We start from the raw sequence: 12,743 nt of genomic DNA on the forward strand, positions 1-12,743 counted from the left end.
TTTTTGGTTAGACTCGGCAATCGAATTACTATTTCGGTCTTTGAAATACTTCATTATACTCCAGGGCTATAGTCCTGGACATGCTCGAGTTATTGAATCAAGATATTAAATTGAAGATTGAAAGGCTTGCGTAAAAAGAGCAAACAAGATTAGAGCCTATCGGAAGGCACGGAAAGGAATCTTTATAGATTGAGTTATTGTGGAGTGCGAGTGCGCTGGGCCTTGGGGAACAGAGTGGAGCGCGTAAGGGATGCCGCAGATCAGATTAAATATAGAGTGTGCGCAATCGATTGCGAATCGTTTCGAGGGAAGTTGTAATCATGTCATCTCCTGTTAGTGGCTCGTCAAAGGAAACACGGCCATCTCGATTGGTCTGCTGGAAGCCTCCTATTCTTTGCTGGATTTCCTTGATCCTCTTTTCTATCTTCGAAGGTTCTGGCTTTGGTATACAATGCACTCCAGGGCTTTCATTGCGCCACGTTTCATCCATTCCGAAATGAGCGGGTTGAAAAAAGCCCCAACGAGCCTGGGGCCCAGGTGCCAGCCAAGATCGCTGGGCATTCACGTGCATTTATACTTCACGCTGAACTCGGTGAAGTCATAGCTGACCGTGTCCTTCATTCTTTTCTTGCATGGCATTAGAAGGCCAAGCCACCAAAAATGATCTGCATTTCCTTTATGCGAGCGGTAGGGCGATTTCAGATTGAACATCCACGACTGAACGTAGCTGGTGTCGGATTTCGGGTTCCATCCTGCAAGAGCGTAATACCTTCCGTAAACGGGAATCCAGTGCTGTTTGTTAAAAACAACAACCCACCAGCGGGGAGTTGGGTATACGAAACAACAGCGACACTCGTTGAAGTCTGTCCGCCAGGACTTATACTTGTAAGGGCTTTCCGGTCATGATGGCGTGGAAGACGCCATTATCAGGGCCATTATCAGGCAGGGCCACTCCAAGAGTTTCCATGTCTGGCTTCCCGTCGCGCTCAATCGCTTCCCACATGATAGCGCATCAGTCGTTCTTTTTCGCTCGACTTCCGTCTACCTTGGCCGCTTTCCCGCTTTCCCTCTGCTGAGTCTGTCGCGCTAAGCATGACCAGAGGCTCAATCGCTGTCGATTTGCAGTGGGCCGCCGCTAAGTGGTACCATTCGAGGTATATGTAATTATTGGGCCGTAGAGTCCCAAACGATCATTGTTGAATAAGAGCAGTGAGTCATCTGAGTCAGTAGCGGGTTGGCTGTAGGCAAGGCCATCCCGAAGGTTTCCATGGATGGTGGCCTATACTCTCCATGTCCAAGCTCGGTAGAGGAATGGGAGGAAAACTGATAGATGAAAGACATAACAAAAGCACCACACAACATAGAAGGTCGACAGAGACGATGGAGGATAATATACTGAAAGATGATATGGTGGCTCCAGTGAATAGAGTATTCCGAGGTGATCGATAGTAGTATGAGTCGGTAGTGCTACTAGTAGCACTTAAGTATTGTGCCAGGTGGTGAATATACCAGCTACTACTTGAGTGAATATACCAGCGGTAATACTAATAGAACAACACCCCGCAAGTATATCTAAATAGCCATAGTATTGTGAGAAACTTAGCCAAAGATATGAATCACCGGTATCTTATTTCATATCTCACCTGGTCTCTCATTTGATCTCTTATCTACTCTCAAACATTGAGGCAGAAACCAGAAATACACCAAGTGAATATGTTTGCTAGCTAAAGAAGCTTCACTGATCCAAACCCTGCCAGTGCTTCCTCAACTCATCCTCTCACCTACCTTCAGTTATTTAACGTCACCCATCTTCATTATCTTCGGCCAGTCCCATCAACATGCCTAAGCGTGACCAGAGTCCTGACTGGGCTTCGAATCCTTCCTGTGTTCCTGATATACCTGAACCCAGCAACATGCCTCAACGTGGCCGGAGTCCTCGCTGGGCTTCAAGTCCTCCCCGTGTTCCCGATTCGGCTGGTCGTAGAAGCACGCATTGGCGTGGCCGGCGTCGTTCTTCTTGGAATATATCATCTGCTCCCGATCCGACTACTCAAAGAGACTCCTTTTCGGACAGTATCAAAAATGCCTCTCTCTCTGACACGTGAGTCCAGCTTCTTAGTCCACATATACGTCAAATACTTACCATATGAACCAGGAACGAAGCTGCGCCAACAAATCCTCCCACCAATCTATCGCTTGCTCTTCTCTTGTTTGCTGTTACCTTGGTTAGTGCAAGTGATGCAAGTCTGAATCGGCTATTCATCTTTGGATTTGGTGTGTTCATTGGGGCGAACTATGATATGAGAGACCTGTTGAACCGCCTTGGACTCCCACCTACTCTTGCTTGATGGGTTTACCTTATGACTGGAGCTGAACCGGAGGAGAGGACCTGGGATCTATGCACAATTAGCTATGGTACATAATCCTGTCAATAAAATGGTCATGCTTGCGCTTTGATATCTGAATAAAATTCGTGACGTTCAAGTTGTTGACTCACATTGAATACTTGCCTATCATAACTTTTTCAGTAACCTCAAAGACTTTATAAGTCGACAGGTGGAAACTGAGATAACTTAAAAAAATAGTGAATAACTCTCAATGTTCTTTGATTCTGTTCTTATCATTTCATCAAAATTCAAGAGACATTAAATAATAGTAGTAACTAAAGCGTTCAGCTTGTCATCCTCTAAGTCTACTAGAGCCATGCGAGGGGAACTAATATACAAGAGAAATAACGAAAAGCGACAGGCCGAACAAAAGACCGACGGAGACAGCAGAAGATGCAGCTCCGTTGTAGACAGGAACGGAAGCGGTACTACTAGTACTCGTCACCGGGCCAGAAGGAGAAGCAGACGCGGAAGGACCTCTATGGTAAGGAATGGAGGAGCTTGTAGAAAAGCCAGAAGCACTGGGCTTGATAGGGTATCCACCGTGGGGAACTGAAGTACCGATGGCACCAACCCCTGCTCCACCGGTAGGAGCCCCAGTATTGATGACAGTTAGGACTTCCTCGATAGCTGGGGATCCAGTGGGAGTTGCAAGTACAGTGGATGGAATGATCTCGCTGCCGGTTGGATACTCGGATCCGGGACCAGTCGATCCAGAGCCAGATCCGGTAGAGCCAGATCCAGTAGAGCCGGAGCCAGTAGAGCCGGAGCCAGTCGATCCAGAACCAGTTGATCCAGAACCAGTTGATCCAGAACCAGTTGATCCAGAACCAGTTGATCCAGAACCAGTTGATCCAGAACCAGTTGATCCAGAACCAGTTGATCCAGAACCAGTTGATCCAGAGCCAGAGCCAGAGCCAGAGCCCGAGCCCGAGCCAGTAGTGGCAGCCCCAGTAGATCCAACACCGGTGTATGAGGCAGCACCGGCGCTTGTGGTCTGGGTAGCCTCAGCAGCAGTGATCGGGCAGATAGTAGTATAATCGACAATAGTCTCTGTAGTAACATAGGTTGACTTCTCAGAGGCAGGGCAATCCTTGACGGACGAGGGGCAGGCAGTGATAGTTGAAGTGCGAGTAGTGAAAACAGTGGAAGTTGTCAACTCCTCGGTAGAGCCATTGCCGTTGCCGTTGCCTCCACCGTGACCTGGCTGGGAGCCGGCAGACACAGCACCGGTAGGTTCGGCAGCAGCAGTGATGGGGCAGATTGTAGTTCCCACAACGACGGTCTCGGTAGTGAGATAAGTCGTGCGGTCGCGGACTGGGCAGTTCGTCACAGTCTCGGGGCACGCAGTGATGGTGCTAGTACGAGTGGACAGAATAGTTGAAGTAGTAACTTGGGGAGGCGGCACGCCTGTAACGCCAGCACCGGGTTGACTTCCAGAACCAGGCTGAGAGCCATGACCAGGCTGAGAACCGTGACCGGGCTCAGATCCATGTCCAGGCTGAGAACCATGACCGGGCTCAGAACCATGACCGGGCTCAGAACCATGACCGGGCTCAGAACCATGACCGGGCTCAGAACCATGACCGGGCTTAGAGCCGTGTCCAGGTTCAGAACCACTACCGGGCTTAGAGCCGGAGCCACCATGGGGACCAGAAGGCTCGGAACCATGATCAGGCTTAGACCCATGTCCAGAGTGAGGACCGGAACCAGGAACTCCAGAGCTCGAAGGACGGGAAGGAATAACAGTTGAAGAGATAGGACGACGGCTCCAAGGTGCTGAAGAGATAGGCACAGGAGCTGTAGGACGGCCAGAAGGAGTCACCTTAGCAGAAGACGAGGGAACAGGAGTACTCTTGGCTGAACAGGACTTCAAAGGACGGGCTGAGCTAGCAACAGGGCTTGCGGAAGAGACCACTGGCTTGCTAGAGTTCACAGTTGGAGGTGTACTGGCGGCCGCAGGCTTGGAAGAGCTCGGGCTGACAATAATAGAGCTCGCAGGCATTGAGCTAGGAATCGCAGTTGAAGAGACAATAGCCGAGGAACTAGCAACCTTGGAGGGCGTAGCAGTGGGGGTAGCAATGGAAGTAGGAGTGCTAGTTGTGCAAACCGACACAGTGTTCAGAGCTTGTACATTATCCAGAGAAAACGAGTTGAACTCAGAAAGATCACAGTAAAAGGCAATGAAGATATCTGCGGTATCCGAAGAAGGCTGCCATGAGCGGGTGAAGGTTGTCCAGGAGGGGCTCTGGGCCGAATAGATTACTGAGTAGCTGTCGATCCAATTGCTGTAGGTATTCTCTGCGAAGGCAATGAAACATTCGTGGAAGGGGGCATCGGGCAGATTCTGATATCCGGTTAGGATTGTGAACTTGTAGTCGACCGATAGGGTGTATGTCTGGTCAACGTCCAGATCTGTGAGCTGTTGGTAAAGATAGTTCCAGCCTCCTTCAACGCCTAGATCCTTGCTATAAGGTTGATTGTTAGTATTGAATTGTTGCATGCAGATACTACAAGGTAGTAGATCTGAGTCCCAACCTCAGGATAGATATATGGATTTCTTACAAATAGTAACTTCCATCCGAGGCGTCTCCTGTCGTGACTTCCCAATCACCTTCAACGTCGTAATTCCAGTCGAGCATATCCCCATCCTCGAATGATGGGTTTTGAAACAGATTCACTTCCTCGGTCGTGCAAGTAACCGTGCTACTACTGCTTCCTACACCGTCGCCGGATTGAGCATATGCAGAAGTAAATAGCGAAGCTGACAACAGAGCTGTTCGTAGCAGCCGATTGCGGCTAGTTGAAGGGGTCATCTTGATGGATGGATAAATGTAAATAGCGAGTGTGTTATTGGATCAAGAATCAAAAGAGTGATATTCAAGATCAAAAAGAAATGAGGCACAAAACAACGATTGGGAGCAAAAAGAATGAACGAGTGACAATTTGCTCCAATATCTAGCCCTACTCAATATGATGGGGTTACAGGGGGAACTACTACTATATACCCCAGAAGTCTTAACAAAGGTACCAAATGCAGGAACAGAAAAAAGACCCTGATTAAGCGGCTAATTTCACCACGAGGTAAGCCATTTCTCGAACCGATAGCCATGTTCTACAATCCGAAGTGCCAAAAATCAGGTTTCTATGCATAAAAGAAGGCTAGACCCATGTAAGCGTGGAAGGTCGGATAAAAACTCCATTCCAGTGGGTAAATCAAATAAAGACGATCGGCTTGACCGATTGTGTGACACTTTGCAGCCTGACTCGACAAAGATCCATATCGCCAGATTTTACTAGAACAGGGATCTTGTGGGGACAGAGTAAAGTAGCTTCGAGCTAAAATTAACCAAATTTGACTCTCTGTTCCTGAATGTGATAGCGTCATAAAAGACCCGGCTTCAATCGATTCCTATTGATTGGAAAATACGCCGGGAGGCGGACACTAAAAGACGCCACTTTCACTAGTGGGAATATGTGGATTATGAGGTTGATCTTGCGGGAGTCATGCGAAGCGATGGTGGCGTTGAAATTGACAAATAATAATCTGACTTATAACGGGGTAAGACGCATTGTGTTGGTTGAATTGTAAATTGCATAGCATAGCCCTGGTAGTGTAAGCGAGAATAGAGATGGTGGAAATTTGCCAAGTGAAGAATTGAGACACTCTTTACTGCTGTTAGAATATCTTAGGAGAGTTGCCAATGGGATCTACGTATTAGTCTCTTACAGACTCGGAGCATTATACGAGAGCATTTATACTATGAGCTTAGTAAAATAGTATGAACTACGATGACCTTACAATGAACCAATTGATACGGAAGCAAAGAACTTGAGATGCAAATGGTATCGCGAATCTACGAAATAATCCACGCTCACAAAGCATGCCAATCCCAAGAGACTATTCGTATCAGCAAAGGGGTATCAGAGAGAATCTCCATATGTACCCAGATCCATCCCTCAGCCAAACGAGAGAAATGCCCAACACTGTCGCTAGGAACCAAAAAAGCCCAAGTCAAATCATAGCGAGTCGGGAAGGAATAAAAAACAAGATCAAAAGAGATTCATAGTCGCTGGATAAATGTTAGTCCCCAATGATAAGCCTAGGTTACAGCTGTGATCCAGATATGGACCCCGAATTCGTCATCGAATGAATACTCGCAGGATGTGCGCTGTTGTCCCCATTTGAGGTCCCGGTCTCGGCGTTAGCTCCATGATTCTCGTTGTTCCCGGAAGGGACGGTGGAGATCGGATCTCCTTCTTGCCGTTCGCCTTATAGTAAAGAATCATATCACCGGAGGTTCTCCACAGATGTTGACGGATTGTGGCCAAGGTCATGTTGGGTGGGCAGAGCTAAATGAAGTTAATAAGAAGCACGATGATTTACAACCATGATAACTTACGATCTTCTGGCAGTACAGCTCGAGATACTCCTCTGGTTGCAGTCCGCTACCCTCCGGATCATCAGGGTAATGTGGGTCAATGCGCTCAGCCACGTAGGCTAGGATCTTCTTAGCACGGAGCATGCGATTAGCATTCAGCCGAGAGCTATTGTTGCCATTTGCGTTTGGTGGTGGTGGACCTCCATTTGCAGTCGCGCTACAAAGAAAACGCGTTAGTTTGGATTTAACAAAATGTGGCTGGGGAAACGTACACTTCGGGCTTCACCACAGGTGGTAGGGCGTCATTTAGTGGCTTCAGAATGAATGCAATCTTGACTTGTTCCTTGAACGGGATTTGATTCTAGTAAAGAAAAGAAAATATTAGTGAGGGTTTCTTTGCAAGAAAGCCAAGTCAATTGCATACCTTCAGAAGAAGTTCACCCAGCCAATGCGGAATGGCAGTCTCCAATCGTTCAATCTCCTCACCGATACGGCCCACGCTACCACGGTACAGATCAGAGGCTACTGCAGTATCGCCTGTTTCCTCTTGAATGAAGACAGCAGTCCGAGCGGGGATATCAAGCCGAGGAGTCTCGCTCATTTCACTGGGTGTGATAGCTGTCACCAAATCTCGGGTCGAGTTTGCAGCCAAGAATTCATCATAGTCATTCCGAATACGATCAACAACACCACTAAGGTTGGCTTCGTAGACCTTCTCCTCCTTGATGGATGATACCTCGGATTCTTCAATCTTTTCTTCCTGGATCTGTGGCTTCTGATCGGTAGAAGTTCGGTTCAGGGCTTTCATGACCGGCATGCGGAACTTCTTCCCAAACAAGGATCCCTTCTTGCGGTCCTTCTCGTCCGGTTCAACGGGAGATTGGGGAAATCCAGATTGAGAATTCGCGTCCGAAGGAGACATGGGCACTTTGTCACTATCCTGCCCCTGTCTCAGGTTGAAATAATCGCTCGACCTGTCTGAAAAGGAAGACGGCACAGCATCGGGATTCGGATGAGATGGCAAAGCATCTGGAGTGTCAACCTCAAAGTTGGGGAAAGGAGAAAGGCTGCTCGCCATCGAAGTACTGAGATAGTTCACCGATGAGGGTGTACCAACGTTGATTCCAAATCCAGTGGTATTGGGGCTTCCTGGGAAGTCCATACCTGGACGTAGGGTCGCCATGGATGGATCTTGCGAGATTGGAATTCCCACACTGCGAGGAATACCATCAGCAGGGTGAGAGGTGCTCAGAGGATTTAATTTGGCAAGTTCCTCGGCCTTGGCCACAGCAGTCTCGCGGTACTCGGTATCGCGTCGAATCTGCTCATCAATCAATGGAGCAAACAGCCAGCGCAGAATCCATTTTCCAAGGTTAATTCGTTGATCGTCTCGGAACAGGGAAAGGTCATCCTCTGACAGGCCAGCCTCGTCTGCGTAGACCTCAGCATCGAAACAGCGATTAGGTTCCATGATCACAGAGAGCCTGCCGGTACGGATATCAATCGTGCACCAATGTGAAATACTCTCTGTGGTATTGATCTCGTCCGCTACATCTTCGAGATGACGCTTGCCAAATTGCTGCACTGGGACACACTTCAGCAAGTCCCACAAGACAACCTCACCCGCTGAATCCTGCGTGAGTGTTCGCTTGCGATCATTCAACATTAGACACTTGATAAGACCATGCTGGCCCTCAATACTTTCTTCCGGCACTGAATGAACAGGGATCTTCAATCCCAGATCAGTCTCCATATCTGGCTCTGGTGTATGAACACCTGACGAAGTTCCGCTGAGTAAAGACGAGGTCGCCGATAGTTGTAGCATCGCTTTGAGCGGAATCTTCTTGGCGGCTTTATCAGTATCGGATGAAGGAGCGGGCGCAGCAGCAGTAGTCGAGTCAATAGTACGACCAGGATCTGGCGGCGACTCAAACTCCAGCGTAGTATCAACATCTTTCCAGCGATTAATACTCGACTTAGGCGTAGCCGTCCAAATATAATCGCCACAAGAGGCAACTTTCACCACGCCCTCATGTTCCTGTAGAGCCGCAACACAGACACCCTGCTCCATATCCGATGAGCGTCGTGTATCTGTCTTCGCAACCAAACCCGAGCGATCACTCGAGTAGAAAACCGATAAGTTCGGATCATCCGAGTAGAGCGACCAGACGCTATCATTGTGCATTGTCAGGGTATTCATGCAACGACCAGCGGTTAATGACCAGACTTTGATAGTCTGATCCGACGAAGCAGTCATGATTGTATCCCCATTCTGATTGATCAGAATATCGCGCACGTTATCCGTATGCCCAACAAACTTAGTAACCGGTTTTCCAGATTTGGGGTCCCAAACTCGCACGACATTCTCAGGCCCACCACTTGCAAGGACTGATGAGACAGCGCCCAGCGCATACACGGAGCCCTTTTCGGTCGCATCGTCGCCGCAGGCATCGATGCTTAAGATCTCTCCACCTCCATTCAGATCCCAAAGATAGAGCTTATGATCGAGTCCTCCCGAGGCAACCCAGCTCGCCTGACCACCTGGACTCGCTAATGCCTTGACGTAGTCTGCATGTTTGCCGATTCTCGCCGGAACTTCGGTTGACGCGGAGTGTGGTCGCCAGAGTCGGACAGTTGTGTCAGAGGACGCGGATACCAGCGCGGAGTTATCCTGGGTTAAGACAATATCGTTGATCCAGTGGCTGTGGGCCTGTACCTGAGTCTTGAAACGAGTCGGGCCGGGCTTTGAGTTGTCGGTTGAGGATTCGGTTGAGGTAGGGAGAGAGTTTTGAGAGGAATCGAGGTCCCAAGAACAAATGACACCGTCACGACCAGCGGAATAACTGGAGAGAAAGAGAAGACGTCACATTAGAGGCTGTGCAACCCACGTGGTAAAGAAAACGGTTTGCGGGGGAAAACACAAGTTGTGAATCGTTCCAGACAATGCAGAGAGTTTTGGTCTTATTCCTCAAGTCCCTTTAGAAAGGAAAAAGAAAAGAAAATACTTACAGGATGGCGTTTTGACGGTCAACAGTCAAGCCATTAACTCCCAGCCGGTGCCCGCCGGGGGCATCAGGCAGAGGTAGCACTTAGTACAGAATCAGCAAGATAAATCAGAGAAGATTGAGAGATTAAACCGTGTAACACTCACCATAAGTGACCCTCTGGTGGCTCAGTTTCCGTGCCATACATGCAGAGTTGGGTATGTGGAAGAGGGCAAATTGCGGAGGAGATGCGGAGCTTATCTGCCTCAATCGAGGCCGATCACTTGCGCTTTTTGGTGGGGATGAAGAAACGACGTCACAGGCGAAGGATGTAGTTGATCGCCTCGAACAAGAACACACCAAGATAATCAAGGGGAATTGACTTGAATATGATCGGAACCTTGGAAAGGGGAGAGAAGATTTGCCAAATGAGGGGAAGGTTGGGGGAACCGCCAGGGGCACTCGGTTCACGACGCCATAGCGCAGCCTAGATGGTTCGGCCGTACTCCGGTCGTATCACCGTTGCTGCTTGATTGATCGACTTTGCGTGTATGTAAGTAAGAATTCCAATCTGATGTCATCAGACGCATCAGATGCTTACTCCCACGACATGTGAGATCAAAGAATGTGATCTAAGTGCTATAGTTCAATGTGTACTCCATAATGGTATCGGATCATGAATGAGCCGTCTATAGTTTAACCGCGGAAATCATCCCGGCTTGGTGTTTAGGACAAAGCCGTATTTGAATCCTTTTAAGTTGATAGGGGATAGTTGCTAACGATATCTAATTTACCTGATCTAGTTGACTGTGATATTATCAGATGTAAACACATGTTGAGTTATAGTCCATTGTCTTATTACTCCGATAATATCTGTACATGTACTCCATATGGTCTGATGACCTTAAATATTGGTTTAATCTAACCGAACCTATAAAACTGTTATAAATTAACCCGTAGCGGCATAGAAAAGCCCGTGTCCTTGAACTGAAGTGGATTCTTATGCGTCAAATAGGATAAATCCGGCTAGGACCGGCCAACGTGCAGTTCTTCAATAGAAAAGTACTAGAAACTCATATTAGTAGTGGGTCTATCATGCTACTACATACTACTGGTAGTATCAACTTCATTTCAAGTTTATATAAATGTATTTCCAGGCCCATAATCTAACATCTATGCCAGGATCCTCTATACAGAAATGATAATATACAATCACCTAGGTCCCGAGACCATATTTCCCACGATTCCTCCAACCGTAAAATCCAATATTCAGTGCCAGTGACAAGCAGAGTCGACTGTTGTTATCAACAGTGAAACATCGAGTCATGATCACTCTGATTCCTGCTCTCTCCTCCCTTCTAATGTGTTCCACGCCCACTGGTAACTACCCAGGAACACCGCTCCTCCAATACCAATCCACGCCACACGGGGTCCAATACCCCTCCAGAAAGCGCTCATCCCCTCCTGCGCAATTCCACGCACAATCTCCTTAACCCTCACAGGCGCATCAGCAACCCCATCACCTCTCCTTGCGAGCATAACTCTTGTCTTAATAACATCCAAGGGAGTTGTCAATCCAGCCGCAATCGCACCAGCCACACTACCAAACATAGCACTAGTGGAAGCGGGGATCTGCGTGTCAGCAAGAGACTTCGATGAGCCCACGGGTCGTAGGTAGCGCTTCGAGTAGGCCTCCTTCATAGATTCCCACATAGTAAACTGCAGGACGGTAAATGGGATTTCCCGAGCGATGGTGATTCCGGCTCCGCGGTACAATTCCCGAATAACCTGGCCGTAGCCGCGTTTCGTAGATGTAATTGTGTTCACGGGGGAGCTAGTGCCAGCTACTGGGGGAATACCAGTAAGTGCTTGTGGTGCGGCATGGCGGAGAGAGAGGATATCCTTCAGGGCAAGAAGAGTAGAACCACCGAAAAGACCGGCTTGGGCGCGTTGCTTGATAACTTCTGTTGGGACACGGACGGCGCATGCGGCAATTTCACCGAGTGAGGAGGCGATGGAGTGCGTGAAGAAGATGTGCGTGCGAGAGGGGGTTTCGGTAGAACCTGGGGGTGGGAGGAGAGAGCGCTTCACGCCGTCGTAGACGATGAAGAAGGAGGCAGCGGAGGGCGCAGAGCCGCAGAGGACAGAGGGGAGACCAGCATAAATACCGCGGACTGTTTGGCGAAGAGAGAGGCGGGCGGCCTGGGGTGCGTTGGGGTCGCGTGCCTTTTGGAGACGGGTTTTGATAGTGTCGAGGGGGTAGAGGGAGCAGTCTACAGTGAGACCGGCGACTGCACCAGACTGTAGGATTGATTAGTAGGGTATTCGCAATGTGATATTCTTGTTCCTGATGTTATCTCATACCAGAAGTGATCGAGTCCACAAGGACGAGACCAAGGCCTCGCCTTCGGGTTGTTGAGACATGATGTGAGAGTTGAAGAATTAGGTAGTTTTCTACCGTATTAACATGCTGTGAAATTCCAATTAAGCGAATTTAAACACTTGAACTAAGTCCCTGTCCTATAATATACGGATCATGGGTTTGAAAATGTGAAGAACGAGCTGGGCCGAGGGTGTAGTAGAGCTCCGCAATGATGCAGATCGAGGTTTTTGCTCCGCGGTCAGGCCATCCGATATCGCCGAAATACAGGGTTACGTCAGGTCGATCACCGGCAAACTTATGCAAGAAGGAATTGGATCAATTTAAAATAAGGAGGGGGGGGTTTTTTTTTCTCGAGGCCACTTCATTTCTAATCAAACAATATATTCTTATGTTTAGTATCTATGACATTAACGCTCCCTGTCAAGTATCCACGGAGCACCACCATATAACAGCAAGAGCAAAAAGAAGAAGCTCATGCTCTCAAGCGAAGTTCCGCTGGATATTCTCCTCCATAGGCCTAGTGGACACATTGAAAACTGAGCAACCGAGTCTTCAAAAAGGTCAGGAAAGCAAGATTGATGTTCGCCAGGACGCCAGAAACCACCGC

At 48.5% G+C, this 12,743-nt stretch overlaps 5 protein-coding genes across 5 annotated transcripts; 1 reads left to right on the forward strand and 4 right to left on the reverse strand.

The window, feature by feature from the left end:
• Window positions 1-561: 561 nt before the first annotated feature.
• On the reverse strand, window positions 562-1,003 carry N7483_010502 (uncharacterized protein; the record flags this gene model as incomplete). Its single annotated transcript, XM_057093929.1, has 2 exons — window positions 562-792; window positions 884-1,003. The coding sequence occupies 2 exons, from the start codon at window positions 1,001-1,003 to the stop codon at window positions 562-564; spliced, it is 351 nt and encodes a 116-aa protein (XP_056939900.1).
• An 835-nt stretch (window positions 1,004-1,838) lies between these two features.
• On the forward strand, window positions 1,839-2,348 carry N7483_010503 (uncharacterized protein; the record flags this gene model as incomplete). The annotated part of the gene is made up of 2 exons (XM_057093930.1): window positions 1,839-2,101; window positions 2,156-2,348. 2 exons carry the CDS (start codon window positions 1,839-1,841, stop codon window positions 2,346-2,348), a joined length of 456 nt encoding a protein of 151 aa, XP_056939901.1.
• A 367-nt stretch (window positions 2,349-2,715) lies between these two features.
• Window positions 2,716-5,203, reverse strand: N7483_010504 (uncharacterized protein; the record flags this gene model as incomplete). Its single annotated transcript, XM_057093931.1, has 2 exons — window positions 2,716-4,855; window positions 4,953-5,203. The coding sequence occupies 2 exons, from the start codon at window positions 5,201-5,203 to the stop codon at window positions 2,716-2,718; spliced, it is 2,391 nt and encodes a 796-aa protein (XP_056939902.1).
• A 1,327-nt stretch (window positions 5,204-6,530) lies between these two features.
• Window positions 6,531-9,957, reverse strand: N7483_010505 (WD repeat protein; the record flags this gene model as incomplete). The annotated part of the gene is made up of 6 exons (XM_057093932.1): window positions 6,531-6,740; window positions 6,791-6,986; window positions 7,042-7,130; window positions 7,194-9,612; window positions 9,779-9,857; window positions 9,921-9,957. The coding sequence occupies 6 exons, from the start codon at window positions 9,955-9,957 to the stop codon at window positions 6,531-6,533; spliced, it is 3,030 nt and encodes a 1,009-aa protein (XP_056939903.1).
• A 1,125-nt stretch (window positions 9,958-11,082) lies between these two features.
• Window positions 11,083-12,177, reverse strand: N7483_010506 (putative mitochondrial carrier protein (Pet8); the record flags this gene model as incomplete). The annotated part of the gene is made up of 2 exons (XM_057093933.1): window positions 11,083-12,054; window positions 12,118-12,177. 2 exons carry the CDS (start codon window positions 12,175-12,177, stop codon window positions 11,083-11,085), a joined length of 1,032 nt encoding a protein of 343 aa, XP_056939904.1.
• Window positions 12,178-12,743: the final 566 nt, after the last annotated feature.

The sequence above is a fragment of the Penicillium malachiteum genome, assembly GCF_028827825.1.
Source record: "Penicillium malachiteum strain IBT 17515 chromosome Unknown utg000005l:1.0-9002435.0:326005.0-9005861.0, whole genome shotgun sequence".
Taxonomy (NCBI): Eukaryota; Fungi; Ascomycota; class Eurotiomycetes; order Eurotiales; family Aspergillaceae; genus Penicillium; species Penicillium malachiteum.